The 26338-nt window shown below is 31.0% G+C and overlaps 2 protein-coding genes across 15 annotated transcripts; one reads left to right on the top strand and one right to left on the bottom strand.

The window, feature by feature from the left end:
- The first annotated feature begins 2061 nt into the window (after positions 1-2061).
- Positions 2062-8504, top strand: LOC107959061 (uncharacterized). 12 transcript variants are annotated; one of them, XM_041113241.1, is made up of 15 exons: positions 2076-2246; positions 2642-2740; positions 2879-3006; positions 3094-3247; positions 3339-3448; positions 3674-3757; positions 3854-3902; positions 4031-4122; positions 4572-4713; positions 4965-5047; positions 5119-6617; positions 6936-7049; positions 7135-7860; positions 7981-8137; positions 8240-8504. In XM_041113241.1, exons 2-13 carry the CDS (start codon positions 2648-2650, stop codon positions 7452-7454), a joined length of 2868 nt encoding a protein of 955 aa, XP_040969175.1. In that variant the 5' UTR covers positions 2076-2246; positions 2642-2647; the 3' UTR covers positions 7455-7860; positions 7981-8137; positions 8240-8504. The 12 variants fall into 12 exon arrangements, with proteins under 12 accessions (XP_040969184.1, XP_040969175.1, XP_040969183.1 ...); XM_041113250.1 differs by having other exon boundaries at positions 2062-2246; positions 4578-4713; positions 5119-6611; positions 6939-7049; positions 7981-8504; XM_041113249.1 differs by lacking the exon at positions 7981-8137 and having other exon boundaries at positions 4578-4713; positions 5119-6611; positions 6939-7049.
- A 5596-nt stretch (positions 8505-14100) lies between these two features.
- LOC107959062 (ethylene-responsive transcription factor RAP2-7) lies at positions 14101-18563 on the bottom strand. Of its 3 annotated transcripts, XM_016895021.2 has the most exons (10): positions 17579-18561; positions 17395-17420; positions 17235-17265; positions 17054-17141; positions 16817-16962; positions 16521-16565; positions 16304-16407; positions 16065-16192; positions 15753-15863; positions 14101-15259 (listed from the first exon to the last, which is right to left on the bottom strand). In XM_016895021.2, exons 1-10 carry the CDS (start codon positions 18082-18084, stop codon positions 14999-15001), a joined length of 1446 nt encoding a protein of 481 aa, XP_016750510.1. In that variant the 5' UTR covers positions 18085-18561; the 3' UTR covers positions 14101-14998. The 3 variants fall into 3 exon arrangements, with proteins under 3 accessions (XP_016750510.1, XP_016750512.1, XP_016750511.1); XM_016895023.2 differs by lacking the exon at positions 15753-15863 and having other exon boundaries at positions 17579-18563; XM_016895022.2 differs by lacking the exon at positions 16521-16565 and having other exon boundaries at positions 17579-18560.
- Positions 18564-26338: the final 7775 nt, after the last annotated feature.

The raw sequence follows: 26338 nt of genomic DNA, 5'->3' as shown, positions 1-26338 counted from the left end.
GATAGATCGTACCGGTCAAACTAATTGAACCAATTGGACTAACAAATCGGTGACCTAATCAGTTTGACCACTACTTTAGTTTTAAAAACCAGACCAGACCAACTGGTTAAACAGACTGCACTAGGTATAAGTAGATTTACTTGAGTATAAATTAAAAGTCAAGGGATTAAAAATAAAATTGTGGAAATTATGGTAAAACAATAATTTTAAATTTTTATATTGTATTAAATTTATGTGCCTCCTCCACAAAATGAGAAAAATACACTTTTGTCCTTATAGTTTTCACTAGTTTCCAACCTAGTTCATATATCAATTTTTTGACTTTACCTATCAATTCATATCTATTTCATATTCATAAACAATAATAATAATAAAACATTTCTTAAATTTTTGCCCCTTTTTAAATGATAAATTTGCACTTTTAATCCATCTTTCATAGAATTATCATTATTCAATTGATAAACTTTTACTTTTTGGAAATTTTGTTATTTATATTTTGACACTACTAACACTAAAATTTTTTGAGTCTTACATTTAATAACAAAATCCACCCTCTAATATTTATACATTCTATCAATTTTAATTTTAGAAATATTATTTTCTAGTTCATTTTCTTACTTTCTTTAAGACTATCATTTTCTTTACTTGCTTCTATATTACTACGTCAAGAAGCTGGAAATGTTGGCATTCATTTGCAATAAAAGCTTTTGACACTAAAGTCTAGTTTCCTAATACTTTTTAAAAATGTTTTTGGAAAATAGTTAAAAGGTTCAGTTTCTCAAAAAAAAAAAAAGTTTTTGGATCAATTTTTGATTTGAGAGAATAACTTTTTCACTCAAAAAATAATTTTTATTTAGAAGTTATTTTTAATTTAAAAATACTTTTTAAAAACAATACTAAACACATCCCAAGTCTAATATAGTCATACAATGTTGTTCAACCAAATAGAAATAGGAATTCCTATTGCAACAAATTCAAGTTTGACTACCGCACAAATCATAATTTCACAAATCAATAATTTTTTTTCCGAAGGGGATTACTTTGGGTGTAACTGTGTATGAGGGAATTCTATTTTTTCTTATTCTTTGTCACTGATTCATGAAGTTCTTTCTCATTATTTTTGCAATCAATGTTAGCAGTTTAAAAGCTTGATTCTCACGTGATCTATTATAATCTACTTGGGCATATACGTTTAGGGTTTACAGAATTTACAAAATATTTTAAAAATTAAAAATTGTCATTTTCTAAATGTTGAGGTTAAACTTTTTAATTTTTCAAGAATTTAAATTAAAATAATAAATTTTTACAAACAGTGCTAAATTTGTTGAATCTTTTATATTTAGATAATATAATTTTCAATTATTGAGTTTTAACTGTAAGTTAATTTCTATAAATTATTTATATTTTAAATTTTTTGTACATATTGTAATTTTTTATTTTAAACAAAATTTAAAAAAAATAATATTTATTAATTTGTAAATATTGATGACTAAATTTTTTATTTCTCAGATGTTAAGATAAGATTGCATATATAAAGACAATAAACTGAATTATATAATATTTATTTAGTAATAATTAACGATAATCAACATTAGTGAATCCAATAATCAGTTTGATATAATTTAGATTGCGATTATACGCATTGCCTTATTAATTTTACTTGAAATTGCCTTAACTAAAAAGTCTACTAAAAATATAATATATGATTTGTTTTTTCTGGGGGGCGTTGAAAGCATGTATTTTCAGAAGAAATACGTACCAATAAAAAAAGTAGCTGTGACGGTGGATTCAAATCAAACGGTTCAAATGGATGTCTCATGGACTAACATGAGCCGTTGACATAATACTATATGGACGCGGCGCAGATCGGAAACATCAGGATCAAGTCGAAAGTAGTATCCTTGCTAAACAGAATCCGACTAGAGGAGAAAAAACGGAAAAAACAAAAAAGACCTCGACAAAACAGGAAAAGGAATGGCACAATCCCGTAATAAAACAAAAACCCAAGGGTAATGTTAGGAAGTTCATAATATTTAAATGAAAGCGACGTTTAAGATGAAAATATTAATAAAAAAGCAAAAAAAAAAAAAAATCCCTCTCTTCTCTTTATTTCTCGCTCTCTTTCTCTCTCTATATTATTTCCCTAACGGTGATTTTCTCTTGGTGGTGTGGTGTTGCTTGTTCTTTTTTTTAATCACACTATCTCATCTTCACAGATTTTTCCTCTTGTTGATCTTCACCCAACTGTAAGTTGTTCCACCTTTTCCCTCTAGCAATCTGGAACCCTAAATCTTCATTTATGCTCTTCGATCTTTTTAGTTTAGTTTTATTTTTGTTAAGATCCTTGATTTTTTTTCTTTTCCAAATTGCATTAGGAAGTCCAGTAATCTGGATTTTTAAAGTTTTTTTTCTCGATTTATCAAATGGCACGGAGGTAACTATTGTTTTGGTATTGGTTAGGAATGCGGTTGTTAATTGTTTTCGTTGGAGATATGATAATGTGTCTTTTTATGTTGATTTATTGAGCGGCAGGGGTTTATTTAATTGATTCTAATTATTGGAAAAATTTTGGTTTTAGATTGTTTAAGTAGGGAATATGGAATTCTAGGGTTTATTTAATTGATTCTAGTTCCTGATTCAGGCAATCATGAGTGATGAGGGAGAAAAGACTTGCCCCCTTTGCGCCGAGGAGATGGATTTGACTGATCAGCAGCTCAAGCCTTGCAAATGTGGTTACGAGGTTTGAATTGCTCTTTTACTTTTTTTAAATTTGTTTGGCGATTCAAATCCGAAAACTAAGTAAAAAAACAAGTGAGAGAGTTGAAAGGGATGAGAATTGGTTGGTCATTGTTCTTATTTTTATTTCTCTCTGCGATAGATATGTGTTTGGTGTTGGCATCACATAATGGAAATGGCTGAGAAGGATGAGACAGAGGGGAAATGTCCAGCATGTCGTTGTGCTTATGACAAAGACAGGATTGTAGGGATGGCTGCTAATTGTGAGAGGTTGTCAAGCTCCCCTAGATCTTGTTCTCCTTAATGATAGTGCAATATTTACCTGGCATTGTCTCATGTACTTTTTTTTCTAAGCAGGTTGGTTGCTGAAATTAATTCGGAGAGAAAAAGTAAGTCAACAAAGGCAAAGACTAAATCATCTGAAGGAAGGAGGCAACTGAGCAGTGTGCGGGTTATTCAAAAGAATCTTGTTTACATAGTTGGGTTGCCACTTAATCTGGGAGATGAAGATGTACTCCCCATTTCCACGTTTCATATACTTGCATTTACAAGCTAACTGTTTTACTTGTATCATGATCTAAATATACAACTGTTTTCTGCAGCTTCTCCAACAGCGAGAATATTTTGGTCAATATGGAAAAGTTTTGAAAGTATCTATGTCTCGGACTGCAGCTGGTGTCATTCAGCAATTTCCAAATAATACATGTAGTGTGTAAGTGCATAAATCTCATCTATTTGATTTAAATCTTTCAAATATTAAGATATACCTGTCTGTATATTGGATCTTTAATAGAAGTATTTTATATTATGTAGCTGAGTTCTTTGAATAGGACCATCATATCTTATTAATTTGAAGATATTGTTTTCCTGCTGCTCTGTTGTTCTCTGTTATTTAGTTTTTTCTCTTTTATTTTGCATTTGATTATCCTGTGTGCAGATATATTACTTATTCAAAAGAAGAAGAAGCAATTCGTTGTATCCGGTCTATACATGGATTTGTTTTGGAGGGTAGACCATTAAAGTATGAGAATGTTATGGAATTTTTTTTATTTTCTTAATCATTGAACGAATACTTGGTCTTGGTTACAATATATAATACTTTGAATATTAATTTCAGGGCTTGCTTTGGTACAACAAAGTATTGTCATGCATGGCTGAGAAATGTGGTATGTTTAGAAGATATTTTTTGCTAATTTTTTTTTTTAAGTTGGAGAAAGTCATTTATTGCTGCTAAGTTCAGAAAATAGGAATAAAGTGTAGTCTGAAGTGTTTTTTTTTTCTCTGGTGGTATCAGCCTTGCAACAATCCTGATTGTCTATATTTGCATGAGATTGGTTCTCAAGAGGATAGTTTCACAAAAGATGAGATTATATCGGCATACACAAGGTATATTCATTCTAATTTTGCTACTCTAGTTGTAGTTGTTGCATCCAACTTTTAGGATTTCATTTCTCATGTTTCTATTGTATGAAACAAAATTTTATTTTACCACATGTTTCTATAACAGAGCCTAACATTTTTAAAAGACTGTTGACAGCTTTTATTTATATTTTGCCTAATTTGTCTCTGGTATTTGGTTTTCTGTTGTCTTTGTTAAGACTTATTGGTCGTCATCTTTTCTTTTGTAATCATCTACTTTAAAAGAATCTCTTCGAAAATAGGTTAACTACTTTAGTCCTTGCAGTACAAATAGAAGCTCTAAATCAAATTCTGGATTAATTGACTCCCTTTGTTGTCTTTGAATTTTTTTTTTCAATTCCAAGCATGTAAACCAAGTTCTCCTTGAATTTTGAGTAATGCATTCTCTTAATTAGGACTTACTTAGTTGTTTAAAGGAGCAGGGTTCAACAGATAACTGGTGCAACAAACAATATGCAGTGGCGTGCTGGGAATATGTTACCTCCGCCGGTGGATGATTATTGCCCCACCCCCAGTGCTGCTTCTGCAGCAAAACCCATTGCTAAAAATGCTTCAAATGTAAGTTCATTTTTTTACCTTCCTAACAAAAATGGGAAGGTCAATTATTATATTAAAAAAAACTAGGAAAACAATGATCTGCTCCACATGCAAGCAGACCTCCGTGCTTGTTGGTAGTTTGTTTTATCTTGGGTCACTAAAGAACTTTTTCCACAATGGTGTGAGTTGTTTCAGATGGCTTATGTTAAGGCACTATGTATACTTGTCCTTGGCTCCTGCTCATGATTGTTATTGATTTTGTTGTGGTACAGAATACAACAGTGTGCATTCCTAAAGGTTCTCCGCCAAATGGAAGCACTGGAAGATCTGTTGCTCTTCCTGCTGGAGCGTCATGGTATGACATTTAATTGTTGTTTTCTTTTGTTATGTCTATTTCTGTGGCTAAAAGTTCTGACATTCTGCCAGGGGAATGCGTGCTTTAAACCATCCTCAAACAGCTGGTTTAGCGTCATCAAATGGACCGTCTAAGCAGAAATCTGATATGGTTAGAAGCGCATTACCATTTTCATCTGCACTAACAAACACAAATCAGAATTACCCAGTACATGGAGATGTTATAAAGAAGTCATCTGAGGAGATTCATGATGTGCAAATGAAGGGTAAACAGCAGAATGCTGATTTGGATTGTCAAACAACTGTTCTAGAGAAACCAACTACACTTGGTAGAGTTTCCGCTTCTAAGTCATTGAGCTGCCAGTTATCTTGTCCACCAGTGTTCAATCATTACGAACAGGGAAGTAATATGCCATCAACTGTTACAAACACCACCTTTTGCCATGCGGAGCAGTCTTTTATTTCCTCTAGTGAAAAACCAGGATGTACTGGCTCTATTGATGGGAAGATACACAGCTTGTGCTCTGATATGCAGAAGTTGACAGTAGATAGGAATGTCTATGGTGGACCATCTGATGTACTTAGACCAAGCAGTGCAGATTCTGATCATGGATCGAGCGGCTCACCTAGTAGTCAGTGCTTACAACAATGTTATACTGAGGATTACCGAGAACCTTTAAGTTCACTAGCCATTGGGAGAACTGTGACGTCTCCCAGTGGGTTCTGTGTTTCTAAACAGCAGTTTGATTGGATAAATGATAGACAAACTCAACCAGTGGCTAATAGAAGCTCTGAAGTGGAGGAAGACATATTGTCTTTTGATAATCAAAGACTCAACGATCCAGAAGTAATTAGCCGTTCAAGTTATGTTCCAAATTCACCAATATCACTTCATTTATCAAACCAATCTAGGTCCCATTCGTTTCAACGTGGTGCTGTTAATTTGGATGCTGATGCATTCAATGTAGACAATAAAGTTAGTGACAGTTTGCATCTTCATGGATCAAGTGTTTCTTCTTTATCAAATGGATACCCTGAGAAGTACATAAGCAGTAGTATCGGTTCTGATATTACCGTAGATGGGTATCATCTGCTTCCAAGTGAGGGGAAAGGGAAGCAGATTGGAAGATTCCTTGGTTATGTTGAGGGCAATGATGCTAAAGAAACAGGAGAGAGCAGTATAATTTCTAACATATTGTCACTAGATTTTGATACTTGGGATGAATCCTTAGCTTCTCCTCATAACTGGGCTAAATTGTTGTGTGACACTGTCAAGCAGCCAAACACTCTCAAATTATCTACTTCCTGGAAAGCTCCAAATAATGGTCAGTCCAGATTTTCATTTGCAAAACAGGAGGATTCCAAATATCATCCATTTGATATGGAGTCCTCATTTAGTCTTTTTGGGCAAATGCCACAGAACCCTTCTAGCCAGGATTTTGCAGAAAGCACGGATCTCTATCAAAATAAGTTTGGAATTTCTAATGGTTTTTCATCTCATCACTTTGCGGAATCTGACTATGCAATCAGCAGTCCTTCAGTGTTTTCTTCTAACAAGCTTTCTGGTGAGTGTAGGAATTTACTCCACTTTTGCTATCTTCGTTTCAATTCTATTATTGAATTTGGTGAACTGTACTTTCTCTGTATGTTGTTTAATAATAATGCAATAAGTTTTTTGATAGTTTGATCTTTAACAGCATTATGTATATGTTAGTTTGTCATTTTTTTTTTGTATCCACTGTTTTCTTCTCTACCTGAAATTTGTTTTATTCTGGCCTCTGAGTAACACCAAGTGACTTGCTTTTTTCTTGTTAAAAATTTTAATTTGTTGTCTTTTTTTTTTAAATCTCCAAGTTTGATATTGATGTAGTCTGTTTGATTTTGTCTAGCAGTTTCAAGACCTCAAATTTCAGCCCCTCCTGGTTTCTCTGTTCCTAGCAGGACACCGCCTCCAGGCTTTTCTTCTCATGAGAGAATTGACCATGCCGATGACACCACATCTGGTAAGTTTGCTTTTTATCATTTGGCTCAAATTTATATTTAGAATTTCGTTTCTAGCAAATTAATGATAACTATTTTTTTATGTAGGAAACAATTTGGGGGACTGTTCATCGCTGTTAAGAAATTCTTATCAGGCTCTTGCAAGTGGTGGGATTGGTGGCCCTGGGGATATAGAGTTTATGGATCCTGCTATTTTAGCAGTTGGTAAGGGTAGACTTCAGGGAGCTCTAAACAGTTCAGGCTTAGACATGAGATCAAATTTTCCACCACAGTTGGATCCCTATGAAGATGAGGCCAGATTTCAACTATTGATGCAGAGATCCCTTTCTCCTAACCAAAACATGAGATATGATGGTGGGGATAGCTTTCCTTATTTTGAAGGGATTTCTTCTGGGCTAATGGATTAATCACAAGTGAACAAAATCTACCCATTTGCTCAGCTGTCGCTCCAATCAAGAAATACAAATGGTCACTGGGATGGATGGAATGAGGTCCAAGGTGGAAACGCTATTGGTGTTGCTAAGCTCCTCCAAAATGAGAGACGGGGGTTTAACAAGTTTTATTCCGGTTATGAAGATTCTAAGTACAGGATGCCCCCTTTTGGTGATCTGTATAGTAGAACATTTGGGATGTGATTGCTTCCAGAAGTTGGAACGAAGTTGTTGCATAATTGGCATTTCTTTGCTAATAAGAATTTTTGTGCAATCTTGCATGCATGCCGAGTCTCCTTGGGCAGCCTCATGAAGGATAAATCTCCTGAATCCTTGTAACCGCTGGCCAAGCCAGAAAAGTTCCATCTGAAGAAACGTGCAGGTATTGAGGGAATATTTGAAGTTAATGCTTTTTGTTCATTCCTGTTGTGTCTGCACCTGACTTCTGTAAAAGCCTACATCTTGTTGTGTTAATTGATTGGGGTTTTCTTGAATATTGCAGGTGAAGCGAACTTCCGTTATAATCTAATCTATATATATAGTTTGATTGTACCTCAGAAGTATAAGATTAAAAAAAGAAAGGGTTTTAACTGGCAGGCAGGTTGATCCACTCCTGGTGCCTAGTGTTTTGTACTAAATACCTCCTGAAGTAAAATTTGGTGGTTGCTTTTGGCTCTGGCAACTTAAATAGTTCTTTACATATTATTATTAATGAATTTAATTAATTAAATTAATAGGGAGTTGGTATGTGTATTTTACAGTGGCGTTTCGTTGGCAACCTTTGGAATCCCAAATCTCGGGTAAGTATAATCTTTTTCCTGTTAATCTGTGAGGGGTGAAGTTCTGTATAGTAGTGGGCCAAGCTTTGAGGCCGAATTGGTCATTGTCTAAACGACAAGGTTACATATTTCCCCGAATCATTTCGTCTTTTTTCTTTTTGCTCCGTCTCTTAAGAGTCTGTACAGGCATATTCTGGAAGCAGCATGTCTCCGTTCAATCTATAGAATAAGATGATCGTTTCTGTTCTTTGTTTTTTCTTGCTTTACAAAATTATTTATTTTCTATTTGGCGACAATTGTCACTAAATAATAAAATCAAGGAGGAACTCTTGATATGTCTTTATATATAAATCTTTGGGATTATAATACTAGATTGGCTTTTTTGTTGGATATTCTCAAGTGAAGACAATACCCAAATGTGTAGAATGGCTAAACAAGATCAGTTTGGTACTGATGTCCAATATTAAGGAGAAAGGTGAGCAGAGGAAACAACACATAAAAATTTGGGTAAAGGGGGGATACCATTTCAACTGTAATTTGTAAGAATCCCTTTTGCAACTTTCGGGAGCTGAAGCAGGGCCCATCCATCCAGTTAAATAGGATTGGGGTTTCTGCTTTCATTCAATTTCATCATTCATAAATTCGGTCCGGTTGGAGTTGGATCCTCTCTTTTTAAAAAAAAATCGATGTCAGAACCATTTCGTTGCGACATTCGTTTCACTATTATTATCAACACAGAACAGAAACTTTAACTGAAAGAACAAAAAGAAAGCAGAAGCATGAGAAACCCTAAATCCATCTCTGGTTTTTTTTTGTGGTGAGGAAACGAAAGGTTGCCCATCAATTTGGGAGGTGGGTGTCTTTCACACATTAATTGTGTTGGTATTTGGGGATGCAACCCAAGCCCACACAATCCCCCCGCCCCCAAAAAAATGAGTGGAGGGGAGATCAGTGAAAGATTGATAGATTTGGAGTAAATGAAAAAGGACGGTGGGGTTTGGGTCCACCACCTCTTCAATCATCATAACTCGTATGACTTTTTATCAGAAACCAGCATGTATGAAACGTACTGTTTTTGCTTTGTCGTTTTGTTTGATTGTTTTGAGAACCAAGTCTTAAACTTTGCATACATTATTGTGGTATAAACCATGAAAAGAAGACAATTGGTTGCCTGGCTAAATTAGCCTTAAAAGGCCAATTTTTTAAAGTTTGGTTTTTTTATTTTATTTAGGGAAATAATAATAATAACTTAAAACAATATAAAATAAAAAATATTAATCTGATTGAGGGAAAAATTGAACTTAAGACTTAAGAATTAAATTTAAATAAATAAAAAATATTAATACAAGTAAGAGAGAAATCGAACTTAAGATTCAAAAATAAAAATAGTAACATTTAATTATATGATTAAAGAAATTAATTACATTAAAAAGTAAAAAATTATAACTTAAAAAGAAAATCAAATCTAACTGAGCACTCTTTCACACACACTCTAAAAAAAACAGACTTATTTTCCTAAATAAAAAAAACCAAACCTAAATGACTAATTAAAAAAAATTTCTATTAATTTAGCCTAATTGCCTTGTCTCCTTTAATTACTAAAAATATCTCCTCCACTTAATTCCTACTTATATGCATCCGAATCAGTACTCAACAACCTCAACCTAATCACTATTTCTTTTTACGGACATAATTAATTAAAGGATAAATTACACCAATTCTCTCTATTAAAATTACATTTCAATCACTCAATTTTCAAAAATTATATACTTATTACTAAAGTTATAAAAAATTTACATTTCGATCATTCATCCGTTAAGAAAATGACATGGCACGTTAATTTAAAAAGATAATAACCAATTTAGCCCCTGAACTATAACTAAAATAACACTTTTAAATAATTTCTTAATCATAATTTTAAAAAATTTAAAGGATAAATTACTCAAATAGTCACCCAAATTTTAATGCATTCCTATTTTGATCACTGATTTCTTTTTTTTGTTAATTTAGCCACTTCCTTAAGTTTAATTGTAATTATAAATCACTTCACTGTTGAAATGCTTTGGTCAATGAATGGAATGTTGATGTGACAGTCTTTTTATTGGTATAATAACAAAATTAGCATTTAACACTTTACTCATTCTATCAAGTTGATCTTAATTTTAGAAAATTTCAACAAATTTAACCGTCGACATTTGTACAATTTTCAATTTAGTCCAAATTCAAACATTTTATAATTTTAAAAACTTAAAAATATATATAATTTATATATAAAAGACTTAAAAATATAAAATATTTTTAAAAAATGAAATTACATAAAGGCTTAATTGCCATTGGTCCTAACTCTAAAATATTCAAACTTCAAATCACAAAACTAAAACATGTCAACTACAAACTCCAAAAAAGAAGTTAGAAATAAAAGATAAAAAATGTGAAAATGGAGCTTCTTCACTCAACAGTTGTTTTGAAATTAGTTTCACCACAAATTTTTTTTTTGGGTGAAAAGAACATGAACAGAAAGGCTACTTAAAAGGCTTTAAGATAAACTAAAATCTTTATCCTGTTGGATAGGCGTAGCCACCACATCAGGGGGCTTCAAAAATCTGGAGGAAAGTCTGCCAAGAGAGGCTGATCTTCGCTAGATTGTTAGCAACTAGATTATACTCTCTAGGAACATACATGATTTCCCACCGTCCTTCAGAATGCAAAACTCTTTTGACTCTTCTAAGCAAGGTAATGCCGGAGTCCACATTTTCTTCCATATTTAAGGCTCTGACCACTTCCATATTGTCTGTCTGGATCCTCACTCTCTTATACCCCATATTTAAAAGAATGAGGATGCCATCAAGAATACTCCTTATTTGAACTCATTTTAAAATGCTTTTCTATTTGACTGAACTTCTTTATCTTAAATTGTAATACCCAAAACTCACAGGCATGAGAAAAGTGCAATATCGGGCCTCCGTCTTAGTGAAATGGGTTCTTAAATAATTATTAGAAATATTTATGAGACTAGTGGTGTGCCTAATTAGGTGAATTTAGCTTAATTAAAAGTAATTGGAAAAAAAGACTAAAATGAATAAAGGGTAAAAGTTGAATTGTAGATTAAAAGAAAATAAAAAAGACCAAAATGACAAATAGGTCATTTAGCATAAGTTGAGGCGGCAAACAAAACAAAAATCTAAGATTTTTGTTTGTTTAATTAATATAAACAAATAGATTAGTTATAAATTTAATTATGTTAAATTATAATAATTATATTATATTATATTATGAAATAAATAAAATAAGGACAAATGGATGGTGATGATAATATACAATTGTAAAAATATATGTGTGCACAATTGTAATACATATATTTGTTATTAAATAGATATTTATTATTATTATTTAATTGATATTAAATTATAAATTAAATTAAATAGTTGACAAATGCAGGGTGATGACAAAACACGTGTAATAAATATATGTAAACATTTGTAATATAATTATTTATTTACTTATATTTTAAGCTAAAAATATTTATTATAATAATTATTAAATTAATTTATTATAAATATCATATTATGAATTGAATTAAATTAAAGCCAAGTGTATGGTGGTAAAAATATACAAATGTAATAATAGTATTTATACATTTGTAATATATTTATTTAATTACTTTTTATGTAAATAGATATTTATTATATTATATTGTTGTTGTTGTTATTAACTAATATATATATTTAATGAAGTAAAAAAAAAAAAACAAAGAAGAAAAGAAACAGAGAGTTCGAAACATGGGGGAAAAGAAAGAAGAAAAGGAAAATTTAAGGTTTTGAAGCTCAAAGCTTTAATTGCTAATATCGCACCTGAGGCATCCACAAAGAAAGGAAAAGAAAAAGTGAATGAGGTGTAGACACGAGAATCATGGTTTGTATTACTATAATTCAGATCTATTTATTATTAATTGTTATATTTTAATTAAAATGCAAGGTAAGTAAAATTAGGTAAGCAATTGAAATGATAATATTGATTTGAATGAAATTGATTAAAAAATGTTTATGGGTATTGAAATTGAATGTGAACAAATTGGAAATTAAAAGTGATTTGAATTAAGTAATTGAATTATGAATTATGTGAATATTTGAAAGTATATTGATTGGAAACTAAAAGTGATTTGAATTGAATGAAGACAATATGTGAGTATTTGAAAAGTAATTAGTAATTTGAATTTGATTGGAATATGAATTGAATAAAAGTGAATTAAATTATGAATATGTGAATTGTGTATTGATTGAAAAGTGGTTTTAATTGAATCCAAGTATTATTATATCTGAATATCTTTAAATATGTATTGGTATTGAATTATATATTGATTAAAAAGTGGAAAGTGAATTTGAAATAGAAAAATAATTTGAATACCCTATTAACTAGTCGGGCTGAGTCGGATATAGTTAACATGCCATAGGATTGGAAGAGTGCGAGAATTGATCGACTTTGCTGATCAGGCACTGTATGTGTCGTATTAGGTACCACGTGTGTTGTTTCAGGCACTTTATGTGACGTATACTGCTTTTGATATATTGATCAGGTAATGAGTATCGTTTTAGGCACAATATGCCGTACTGGTGTGTTTGGTTGGAATCCGTGTATCTGCCAAGGTCTAGGTTTGTTAATAGGGTGAATAACTAAAATGAGAAAATTAAATAAATTTGATTGATCGTACTATTAAAAATATGAGAAAGAAATTATAACTGAATTGTGAATTGAATTGAGACGTGAGATTTGAAGCATGAACTTAAGGTTCATGAATTTGTTAAAATATCGAAATAAGAAGTGAAAATAGAGTGAATTGGAAATAATGAAATAGTGTATGAGTTAATTGAATATAATCATATGAATTAATTATAATTATTTTTATTGAAAAATGTTGGTTTAAATAATTATTGAAAGACTAATATTGTATGGTTTTAGATATGAAATAGAATAGGTTATTGAATTGAGATATAGAAATGAAATATATGAAATAATGATCTTATGAAATGGTTATTGATGAAATGCATGAAATGAATATTGATATAGTAAGAAGATATATAAATTAAAATGAAGAAAAACTATTTAAGATACATATTGCTAAGAAAATTTAAAGTTTTAAATGCAAGAATGGTTTTTTTAAAGTAAAATAGTGGTAAGATTAATTGTGCATATTTATTATTTTTACTTAGTAATACCACTGGGTGTATACTCAACGTACGGTTTGTTTCCGTGCGCAGATTAGGTACAGAAATTTTGAAGAGTTCTATTTGAGATTACGAGCCTTCATCTTATCACATCTTCAAGCAACAAGAGGGTACGTTTTAAAATTTTGAATAGAATTACATATACTTAGGAAAAATCAAGTATGTTTCAAGTAGCAGTAAAGACTAAATTATATTATTTGTTCGTTTTTATGTTCTAATATATTAGTGCTTAGCCAAGAATTACTTTGACACTAAGTGTAATATTCTTATATCAAGTTTCTTGAGTCGAACATAGTATAGGGGTGTTACATAAATAAGTATTTTACCTCTCATATGATTTTTCCATATGAAAAGTTTAATTCATAAGGGGAAGAGGAGGTAAAAATTGGAACAAAAATATCAATTGATTCTTCAATCTTCAAAATAAGAAAAAAAATTTTCTATCATTAGATGAGAAACAAAAAATTCATGAAAAGTTACAATTCTCATTGCGAAATAGTGCATCCACACGTCTCCGTTGACATTACTTTTCGACTGAAAAGTTAAGAAATAACTATCAAGACTTTAAACTATTCAAACACATATTTCGTTAATAACAAAAATTAATTCCTTCCATACGGATTTTAAAAAAATAAAATAAACGACTAATTATAAAATATGTTACAAAGATTCATAGGTTGTTTGGATTTACAAATCTGGTCCACCTTGAAGGTAAGCAACACAAAGTAAAGGAAAGCAAACTTTTCCAACAATGGTGGGGCTGCTTTTCCAAATTTACCAAAGCTGTTTGCTGTTGTACTTGAAATCCCCCGCACCTGTACTTGTCTAACACAAAGTATGCTACAGTCAGACATTATAATTTGGGGACGGTTGGGTGGGACCAATCATCCTCAAAATACCTTTTCCAACTCTACATCCCATATTAAACCATTTTTTTCATCAAAAGATCCTCCAGTAACAACACGTGTCCCACCTTTTAAGCAAAGACCTCACCCTTACAGAAAAAGGACATAAAGGCTAAACAACAAAGATGAAGCATGCAGCACTCTGTAGTTCAAGTAAAATCACATGAATCAGAGAAACCAAATTGGGGTGACATCAAACTCAAAAACCAGCCTCGTGTCACCAGGCCCCACATTCCCAAAGGCGATTCTCCACTCTAATCCCTAACTCTCTCCACCACTCCTACCGGAGGAATTGTTTGTCGCTTGAAATATAGCGATCAAATTTATATAACCTTAAAAAAGAAAAAGACTTTCCTGTTCCTAAGGAATCAGATTTTAAAATAGAAAATATATGAAACAAAAAATGCATCTCACAAAATCACTAAACAAGGTTCAACCGGCCTTAATGCCTACACGGATAGGAATCCAACTACCATTTCCTTGATGTATATCCAACACGGTATACATTTTCCGTTCATAAAAAAAAGTTAGAATCTATTCAGTCTAAAAGTGTACCAAATTAGTGTATTTGAATCAACATCACTGTTAATTGTCGCATTTCTGTTGCAAATGGCTTAAGGTGGTGGCTGCATCTGAAAATTGATTTCAGCCGCGTTGGTGGCAGTTGCAGTTGACGACGTAAAGCATAGATTTTGGGTCATTTGATTGATAGGTTTCGGTGCAGCAGGAGTGATAGCCAAGTAGGAGAATCCTGATGATGCTGCAGTAGAGAACAGTGGTGTTGCTGTTGCGCTGAATTGACTACGCATTTGACATGTCCAATTGGGGGGGCCTTGCGGAGGACCGATATCAACTCTTCTCACCATTGCCCTTTCCTGCAATTTGGGTACTATACATAAGATCAAACCGAAATTTGTTGAAGATGAAGTAAAAAGATAAGACTTAACAAGAAATTTTTTTAAATCAACAACACACCACGTCCATGAAATACAGATTAAGTAGGTAGCCATTGTTTTGATTCTATTTAGTGTCAGGATCACATCTTGTTTACCAAAAACATATTGATCATATAAAGCATGAAGTCCCTAAAACTACTTACACACACAATTAACATTCCAATCTATGATTAAAGCCTTCAAACTTACACATACAATTAACACTCTGGTTTGCAGCATAGCAATAAGTTCACTACAGCAACTAATTTAGGCAGGATGTATTAAACTGAACTAACAACATAGTGTAAGTTTAGTAAGTACTACTAAATGATTGGGATGTGGTTATTCGCTGATTTTCTATGCAAAGGTCCAACTGATGAAAGGACTGAACAAGGTTTAAAGATCCAGAAGCAGTGCAATGAGGTTTTTTTACCTCACTAGGAAAGCACCTAGGATATACACTACTCCACAAAATTGGCTGATCTGATGTCCCCGCTAACCCTTTGTAAGCTGGACCTACTGTTGCTGCAGCAGGGTTCTCTGCCTGCAAAAGTAAATCATGGAGACCAATCATGATTTTGACTGTCATTCAACACATGCCATGTATGTTGGTTGAAGCTAGCTAGAACCATTCCATCCTCAAGCTCACACTAGACGTCAGAAGTTACTAGTAGGTTGAACAACTATCCTCTGAATGTGCTAAAAGTAATACAAGTAAATTAGATTCGTTCAATTAAGAAGTTACCCTTAAACTCTTGCCGCCATTTATGTCAAAAGTGCCAGAATGGAAATGAGGATGCTCCTCATTTCCAACAGAACCGTTGCCAACAGGTGGAGATATCCCCAAGTTCAGATCAAGGTTGTGAGTATTGCCTACGTGAAAACAGCATATAAACACAAATTAAATAACCTTGATTTGAGGGGAAAATAATTATACAAAACATTGTAGTCACATATTAAGAAGCAACAAGTAACAAATTATACCTTCATTACTGGTATCCAAGATTATATCCCCTTCATATGACCTCGGCTCGAAGTTGGTTACTGCTTCCCTTCCGTTACATTTGATAGCCGCCTTGTCATAAGCCCTGGTTTTCAGAAAAATCAAAAGGGAGACGTGTTGGATGGAACCCTATTGAGGTTGAGAATTGAGGGTAATAAATTCAGTATCAGGAAGATTGTAATTCATGATCATTAGGACCTTGCAGCTTCTACTTCACTGTCGAATAGCCCGAGATAAATATACCTGAAAGCAAGCACCGTAACCCCCAAGATGAAACACCATCCCCAATTATTTTTCCTTTTTTTTTTTTCTTTTTAGGCATCTTAGAATTGTTTTTCCATTCAAAGACAAATCCGAAAAACAATCCCACTGAGAACTAAATTTTTGAAGAAAAATCAATTCCCAAGGCGACACTCAAAACGGTCCACATGTTTACTCCTAAACCATAGTATGTTTGATGCAAAAATGAAATTTCCATAAACAAGTGTCCTCACTTTTTGCCTAGGAATTGCCCCATCCGTGCTTCCCACCGGCCACATTTGTGCAGTGTCACACCTCGATATTTAGAGCTTCCCCTCGAAAAACCAGTACTCTGCCGCCGAAGTATGTGCACAAATTCTTCCTTAGTAAGATTCTTCATCTGTCCAAAAAAAAACAAATTCCAACCTGTTCAAGCAATTTAACTTTTACAGTTCAAACAATTTAACTTATACGTTTCATCAAATTCCAACCTGTTTCATATCGTCCTCATAATCACTGAGGCTGAAATTAATATCAGCATCAACCCCTCGAAATTTAATAGCCGCTCGATCATAGGCTCTGAAACAAACAAGCCCAGATTTTAGAAGGAAAAAAAAAAAACTAAACTGAAGTTCATAATCTAATTTAAAAAATTATTTTCCAGTGATTTACCTAGCTGCAGAATGAGCTGTGTCAAATCCACCTAGAAAAATTAAAATCCAACCGAAAAGTTCGATAAAAACATTCCGAGATTAAAAACAAAAAAATTAATTCCCAAAATAATATAGTTATCAACTAACAATCAAACAAAATTAACTAATTATATCCATACCCAAATATACTTGTTTTCCACAGTCCCTGAAAAAAAAAGTAAGAAAAAAAAACTGAGCAAAGATTTCAAAACAAAATTCAATTTAAATTCAACTACTGAACCGACCAAGTCAAAATTCAGTTACACATAGTAGCCAATCAGAAAATCCTCTTCAAATTGGATCAATTAAAAAGTGAAAAATTACCAAATATGAGATTCCCATCTTCCAGTTCTTCTATAGAAAGTCACTCCTCGGTACTGCGAGCTTCGAGAGCGAGGTCCTCTACGGCTTTTCTTCACCGTCATCTGTGACGGTTGCTGTTGTTGCATCACCCGTGGGTCAGCAACTTCTTTTCTCTCGAACGAAAGATCGATCCATTTATTGTAGTTACTACTTCCCGAACTCTGCCCTTCGGGGCTTCGGAAATCCTCTCCTACTCGCTTCACCGGAAATAGTTCCTTAGTAACCACCACCGGTGCATCGTCGTTTCCGTACTCGGTTTCTCCACTCCCGACTTTCAGTATGTCGAAACTTAGAGTGAACGCGTTGGCGCGTGTGGAGCACGACTCATCATCATCGTTTACGATTGAGGAATTCGAGGTTTCGGATTCGTCCATTTGGTTTCCACAATATTCTTTGAGCTTATTAGTAACCAGAGTCACACAGGCAGAGTCTTGAGTCGACGCGACATTGAGATTAAGATCTAGCATTTCGTGTTAACTTCCTCGTCGAATTAAGCTTTGACTCGGAAATCCTTTTTTTTAATAAAATAAAAATAAAAAATCCTTTTAACTTCAGAGCTTCAAAAACAAATAATCAGTCAGGAGTCGGGGCTTTATTTTCCCCACTGAAAATAATCAAATCCTACGGGAGAAACCGATTCGATCACAAAAAACGCCGGACTTGCAGCTTCAAAAAAAGAAAGTTTAAAGTATGAAAAATAAGAAAACAAACACTTGGGTTCCCTTGGGCTAGACGGAGGATGATGAGAAGAAGAAAGGACAGACGGCGTCGTATGGAAGCAAAGGAATTTTAAAATGAGGCGCGCATTATTCAATTACTCGGCGATCATCTTATAACAGAAGGAGATGATCGTCGACTAACTGATTCCGCGACAAAGAAGAGAAAGAAGAGAGCGAGTAGGCGATGGGACGTATGAAAGAGCATTACAGAATAGAGACTCCATTTTTAAGAAGGTGCAGCGTAATATATAAACATTTTCTCACTCTTTTGGGCACCGGATTATGCGGTTACCGGTTTCTCTGATATTGTTAAAAATTCAACATCTATATTATATGAATACATCTCCAATTCAGAGTTAATTAAATTTTAAATATATATTATTTTTTATAAAATTATTAGAAGACAGCAATGTCAAAACAGGTATTTATAGATTACATAATTTTATTTTTCTTTAAATTAAATAAGTAAAAAATAAAAAGAGCTTAAAATAAATTACTGGTTAAATTAGAAATCTTAAGATTGTTTTACGTGCGGTTCGTTTCACAATGTTTAGGTTATTTCCCTTTTTCTGGTTATGTTACATAAACTAGTAAATATTATGTTTGGAATCTCACCATTTTCTCCTTAAAGTTTGATGAAAACAACCACTAAATTCGTAAGGTTTATTTATTCAATTTTTATATTCAATAAATTTAATTAAAAATAGTAATATCAATATAATTAATTACAAAATAATTTCATTATTATATTATAAAATAACTTTTTTTCATAATCAACTATCCCTCACTCACTGATAGTAATAACTAATCACCCAATAATAACTATAAGTAAAATTAATTATCATAAAGCATAATTTATTGATTTAGTAATAACAAAAATATAATAATAAAATTTATAAATTGTCTACAGATGGTAGGATGTAAACCAAAATAATTATAGACTAAGAATCTACATATTGTTTTCATATAGTTTTAAGTTTATTTTTAAATAACTATTGTCGATGATAATTATATTTTTTTCATGTTAAAAATTTATATTGAGAGAAATTCTTTTTCTTCATTTTTTTAGCTTTTATATTTTGGTCAGTTAGAATTTTCTAAACAATGATAACCAATTAAATTTATGAAAAAAATAATTTAATAAAATTATTCAAAATCATATATTTTTATGAAAGAAACCAAAATATATTATTTTTATAGCACTTTAAAGTGAAATTTTTTTTTTATTTTGTAAGTTAAATAGAAAGTACATAGATAAGGTTTTTTTTTTCTGATAAAAGTTTGTATCGATCATAATAATTGTGTTTGTACATTTAATATCTTTATTAATAGTTTTTTGTTCAAAATAAAGTAGTTTCTCTTTGCGCACTCAATAAAATAATATAAAACGGAAATTTTATATATGGATTACAAATGGAAGCAACCTTCTACCTACATTGATCGTACAGTTGTAGGAAAATATAAATAATTGACTATTTTTCCAATTATTTCCTCAAACGTTATTTAAAATAAAACCAAAAAGAATCAGCAACTTTTTTTTTTTTTTTGAAAGGAAAGCTTTCAGCCTCTCTCAATCTACTAATTTATAATAATAATAAATGGTACCTACAAATTTATCGACTTTAATTCCAATTAATTAGATATTCCGACAAAAATTGAATAGCCAATTTCATATGGTCCTTCACTGGTTCTGACTGTACCAAATATTTGCCTTTCCTCTTCGTGTTCCACGTGTTAATTCTTTAATGAGGATGCATTCAAGTAGTCGTAACCCTATTTGAGCCACTCTACTTTCCATTAATCAGTTGCCTCGTGTCCAAACTTACTACTGAGCCGTCAATTTTCTATAGTATCGGAACCACAAGATTATGCCTCTGATATACCAATCAAATCGTACTGTCTCTGTGACCCACCAACCATGTCGCTTCATCTAACGGTCAGTTTTTGCTCTTACTCATATTGGGTCAGTTAATCCTACGTTCATGGATCATCCCTCCCATTTGTATTCGTTTAAATTTACTCTATTTGTTCTCCGTTTATTTATTTCTTCTTCTTTTTTCTAATATATAAAAAATAAAATAAATAGACCTCAAATTACTACACATTATTATCCTAAAAATTTGATGTGATAGAGTGGACAGTAAGGGTACACGTCGACAGCTGCCGGTAGCTGACCAGCTGTAAATCACTTCCTGCCCTTACTGCCCCCACTCCAACCATCGAGGTATTGTTGGAGTTTTTCATTTTCTGTTTCGTTCTTATACCCTCGTTAAAATTTCAAATTTCCGTTTGTACCCCTTGCCGTCCTTCCAACAGCACAAAAAGCACGTGGTTAAGTCTTTTTACCTTTTTTCCCCTTTTCTAGTTTCTCTTATTGGGTTGATAGTTACGCTTCAGGTCATGATTTGCATGAGAAATGGATGTGTACATTATTACCCTCCCTTCAAACTATTAAAAAAAGAAAAAGAAAAAAAAAAGAGCTTTTAATGAATTAAATTATTTTATTTAAATAAATAACTGATCATAAATGTCCTCAATATTAAAGAGAAATAAAGTAATTATTTATATGTTTATCGTAAACGAATTTTATAGATTAGGGACAGGTTCCTTAAAAGAAATATAAAATAGTAAGAATCGCAAACTTTTGCGTTAAGTTTAGATAAATTATACTTGAAATTTTTGAGTATGGGAATCACTTTTTTGAGCAAATGTATCTAAATCTAGGAAGTTGGAAATTTTGTTCTTCCTATCATACGAAACATCATATTTTAAAACATCATTTTCAATATATTGTATCAGTTTAATCTATTTTACGCCTATTTAAAATTTTAATTCGATCATTGTTTACAATGTTCGAGTAGATTTCTTTTTATTTAAGAATATTAACACTAAATAAATATAATTTTTTTATAAAAATATTACTTAAAAATGAATCTCATTTACTCATTTTGTTATTGTAGTTTTATTTATTTTTTATTGTTATCACTTTAGCCATTAATTTTTACGTTTTAATCAGATTATTTTGTTTTAGAAAAAAAATTAATTGGCATTAACATTATAATGTACATTGGTTTCTGAATTTGTTGTATTTTTATTTTGAAGTATTGATGAAAATTTTACAATTATGTAATATGGACATTGGTTTTGGTGTCGGCCATTGCCTTGGGGGTTTTACCAAGTAATTTAAAAATCAAAATGTTTTATTCACGTGATATTTGTTTTCTTTAAGGTCCTCAAACGGGATTTGTTTAAATCTTGGAATCCAGTGCGGTGCATAAAATCATGATTCATGCTATTTGAGTTTTTGTCATAATCAATTCATGAATTATATAATGCTTTTAATTTTTTATTAATAGAATATTGTATTTTATAGATGAAGGAATGACTTTTTTTTAATCATTCAATTTTAGATCCAAAAAAGCGTTTCATTCAATTGACTTTTGAACATATTCATTTTTTATTTTTTTGGTGAAAAAAGACAACGCTAAATAATTACAAGAATAACGCTTGAACAAAATTACCGTCTGAAATCTTATCTCTATCAATTAAAGTACGAGCCATATTGGGTGGGACGTCGAGTACTTGCAGGTTTGCTTTCTGAACATATCCATCTTTCAAGCCTTCTTCATTGTATCATTTTTCTCTCTGTTCTCTTTTTTAACTAGTTACATCTTTTTTTTTAACACAACACTATCATTAGTATTTACATCTAACCCGAGAATTTATTAGAAAAGTTCCCCGTCGGTCCAAAATAATTTATATTAAAATTTAAAATATATAAAATAAATATAAAGAAGATTTATTTTTACCGATATAAAATTAGAATTATTTTATTCAATAATTGAATTTTTATTCATAAAATAAATCTGACAGTAAATTTATTTTTTTGACAAAGCGTCCTAAGCCGAAGGTACGATTTTGGGGTTCATCAATATGTGCAATGCATTTGGACATAGCACAATATATATGTTATTGAAAAAAAAATGAGTGTTAGGCAATTAAAGATCTTAATTGCACTCAATTTCGAAGAAAATATAGCATCTAAACCGACATTTGTGTTCATATGAAATTATTTTATTTTAAGAAAAGGATTAATAGAGTAACATAACACTTTACTACATTATTTAAAATTAGTAATAATAAAATATAATATATATTTGTTAATCACAAATATTTGCTTTAATTTTACTGTTTGAATATAATTTTATTTAGACAAAAATGAATTCCAATTTGGTCCAAATGTTTGAGGTTATTGCTGGTAATGTTACTAGAAAACTTTAAAAAGAAAAAAAAAATTTTGTTAAACTATGCTTCGACATGCATATGGAAGTAGAAAATGGGTTAGTTGAAATAAATTGATTAAAGTGCAAACGTAAATGATTGAGAATGTTTGGGGCATCCTTAACATCATCAACATCTCTCATGCCCGTGAGTGAGGCTAACGCAACTCCTTCAACTAAAGTCAAAGTATGCAGCAGCATAATGACTTTTTTTTTCTTTTTTTACTTTCTTGTTTTATGTAAAAAAACTCATTTTAACTTTTTATTTAATTTTTTATTTTTTTAATTTTTGTACTTAACATTATTTAATTTATTTTAACATTTACTTAATTTTTATTTTCTAAAACAAATGAATAAAACTTTACATTTTTTAACTTTATTAATGATAAATGATTGTATCAAACTGTGATTTCACGTCATCTTTATCTATTTTTAATAGAATAATAATAAATAAGATTTTTTCCTCCTAATTTTAGTATTTTTAGTTGAATTTAAAGTTTTTTGGAGAAAAAATAAAATGATGTAGAATCACAATTTCATACAATCTCTTATCCTTTATTGATATGGTACAAATATGGATGCAAATCACATGTTAGCATTTAATTAGTTATTTAAAACTTATTTTTTCACACTTTTTACTTTTTTAAAATTTTTAAAATTTTTAAAAATTAATTAAACGTTGACAATGTTAAAAAATGTTAATTTTTTTATTCATTTTAAAATAATTTGATAAAATTATAAATTTAATACTAAAATATTTTTTATAAAATTAATTAACCAAATAAATCATTACGCGGCTCCACACCTTACTTTATTTCATCTTCATTAATCTCTTGGGTTGAAACTTCTATAAATCCATAATTGACGTTTGAAACTATGGATTAGGTGTAGATAATTATGGTGGTTTTCTTTTTTTTCTTTGCCATTCCACATCTTACAATAAAATATATTTTTTATGGGGTAGATGATGATAGCTCCATTATACATCAATTGCTTGAACATTAGGATAAATAGTTAGCACCTCCCTTGAAATCTCCTCAAATATCTTTAGTCCCTAATATGTATCAAATGCCATATTGGTCAAGGAATCCACAATTTTATTGCGGTCTCTAAAAAAATGTTGAATGTTCTAAAACTCGGCTTTCACCAGTAGAGGTGATCATGAGTCGTGCCGAGCCGGGCCAGGCTTAACTAAAAAATCATGCTCATTTATTGGGTCCAAGTCGAGCCTGGCCCAAAAACGGGCCTAAAATTTTACCTAAACCAAACTCGAATAAAAATATTAAAATCCGGGCCCAGCCCGCCCCGCCCGTATTAATTTTTATATTATTTTTAAATACATATAATACATCAAAATAAATATTTCTCAACAAATTAAAAATAAATTTTAAAAAATATATAGAGGTAAATAACACTAAGATAGATGCAACTTAACAAGTAAATGACTCTAAAATAATAATAAAAATAACAAATGCCTTTAAAATAATAACAAAATTAACAAGAAATAAGTTTTATACAATATCCAAATAATAACAACATAATAGTAAAATGGTAGCAAAATAGGGAGAAAACAACAAGAAAATAACATTCAAAAATTAAAAAAAAATGTAGAGTTTTTGTCCTTTAGTAAATTCGGCCTAGCCCGGGCCAAAAATACCTTACCCGAGGCCCAGCTCATTTTTTAAACAGGCCTTATTTTTTTGTCCAAGCCTATTTTTTGGGCTTATATTTTTTCTCAAACTCTCTCATATTTTGGGCAAGCCTTTAGGCCAGGCCGGGTAGCTCAGCCCATTATTCACCAATAAGTGGTGAATACATCTAATTAGGACTTGACAGATAGGGATCCTAAATGGCCTTAACCACCTCTAAGCAATCTGTTTCTATCATCAAAACTTCTATTTTAGATGAGAGTCAAGTCATCCAAGATACCTCATAACTCAGAATCAAAGACTGAATATTAACCCAAAAACCTGTTGTATCCCATGATCCACTCCCCATCTCAATTTTTTATGACTCCCTCCATTGCAGCGTTTCCAGAAGCAAGTTGAACCGCCCAATCATTGCAGAGACTGATCCATTTCTTTGGTATCTTGATAGTTGCAACATGCACCATCCGCCTAGTTACATCTTCCCTAATAAAACCAAGTAAATTATTTTACCCAAATATATGAAATCCTTATAATATGACCTTTATTATAAGAGATACTTTGAAAAAGAAAAAAAGTTTTGATTTTTTCAAATTCGTCAAGTTAGTAAACCAAATAAACATGATCAATTTACCTTACCGACACCTGATCTATCTGGGCTTTGCAAATTAAACTTTAACCAATAGAGGAGGTCCTCTGCGAAAAAAAGAAAAAAAAACTGCCATTGATTTCATCCGAGTTAACCTGCATCCAAATATCTCCATCTGTCGAACAGTCCCAAACACGAAGAATATCCTCCGTATGATATCGCATGTACCACAGAAACTTTTGTATCCTACTCTCCGCTTGAGACCCTCGGCTATATCATCAATATAATGCTTCATACTACAATATTGGAATCTACTTAAATTTCTATCTCCGATACATCATTTATTATTGTCACTATATTTAAATTTTATAAAATATTAAAGAGTTTTAAGCAAAACTTTATGTGAATATTATATTTTAGATAAGAAATGTATTAAATTAATTGTTTTTAAAAGAGTTTATTTTGTTAAAAAAAAGGTTTGTTTTAGGTACATTCTATTCACATATCAAATTTTAATTTTTTTTATAAAACTTAATACTTATATCATATTGAACTTTTATACTTAACCACTACCAAAAAAATATATACGTTGCCGTGCCACAGGCTTAAAACTACTTAACAATTAAGTTTAGTCAATAATTAACTTTTCTAAGATAAAATAATTATTAAAATTTAATTTCATATTTGAAGAATCGAATGACATCTTTTGGGTTGATAAAAAGATAAAGTTTAGGTCAAAATCATGACAAATTGTCGTCATTTAAGGGGTACTTCAGTCATTTCCCTCAAATAACTACATGCGTAACTTGTTTTCCAAATACCATAATATACAAAGACAACTACCTTGAAAACAAGGTTTAATTTATGATTTAGCTCTTAAAGTATATTATATTTTTTATTTTGGAATTTATTTTTTTTACCAATTTGGTACTTAAAATATTAATTTCTTTTATTTTTGGTCTATTTTCTAATGGACGTTAAAATATAGTTAGACAACTTTGGCCAATAAAAAAATGTCATATAACATATTTTGACCAATGGAAAAATGTTACGTCATAATTAAGTTTATTTAAAATAAAAATATTAAATTTAAATTAAAAATAAAAATATAACACAAAATATTTAAATATTAAAAAATACTTTTTGACTTTTACTGTTAATTGGTATTGACTAGCCACGTGACACTATTAGAATATACCACATATCTTTTTTTTAGTGTTGTATATTATATTGATAAAAATGTAAAGAATCATATAATATATATTAAAAATATTTTTATAAAATTTAAATAGCCAAAATAACATATGAAATTTGAAAAATGTTATAAAAATTCAAAAAAAAAGTATTTAAAAATCAAGTAATCACAAAAAAAAACTTTTTAAAAGTATATTTTAAAACCATTTTTAAATTTATTTTACAATTTTTACATTTTTTGTAATAATATTATTAATTTCAAATATTGTAAATTTAATTTTCATATATTCTTT

Source organism: Gossypium hirsutum, chromosome A05, assembly GCF_007990345.1.
Source record: "Gossypium hirsutum isolate 1008001.06 chromosome A05, Gossypium_hirsutum_v2.1, whole genome shotgun sequence".
Taxonomy (NCBI): domain Eukaryota; kingdom Viridiplantae; phylum Streptophyta; class Magnoliopsida; order Malvales; family Malvaceae; genus Gossypium; species Gossypium hirsutum.
The sequence above is the reverse complement of the archived record's forward strand: the minus strand, read 5'-3'. Positions and strand labels throughout refer to the sequence as shown.

Bases quoted from the DNA above. Each gene is read 5' to 3' on its own strand.
- LOC107959061 (XM_041113242.1), top strand. From the start codon at position 2,648: ATGAGTGATGAGGGAGAAAAGACTTGCCCCCTTTGCGCCGAGGAGATG. The intron at 3,007-3,093 runs GTTGTCAAGCTC...TTTTCTAAGCAG, and splicing joins ATGGCTGCTAATTGTGAGAG to GTTGGTTGCTGAAATTAATT. The intron at 5,048-5,118 runs GTATGACATTTA...ACATTCTGCCAG, and splicing joins CTTCCTGCTGGAGCGTCATG to GGGAATGCGTGCTTTAAACC.
- LOC107959062 (XM_016895021.2), bottom strand. From the start codon at position 18,084: ATGCTAGATCTTAATCTCAATGTCGCGTCGACTCAAGACTCTGCCTGT. The intron at 17,266-17,394 runs GTATGGATATAA...TAATTTTTCTAG, and splicing joins TGGAAAACAAGTATATTTGG to GTGGATTTGACACAGCTCAT. The intron at 15,260-15,752 runs GTAAAAAAACCT...CCCAAATTGCAG, and splicing joins CTAGGTGCTTTCCTAGTGAG to GAAAGGGCAATGGTGAGAAG.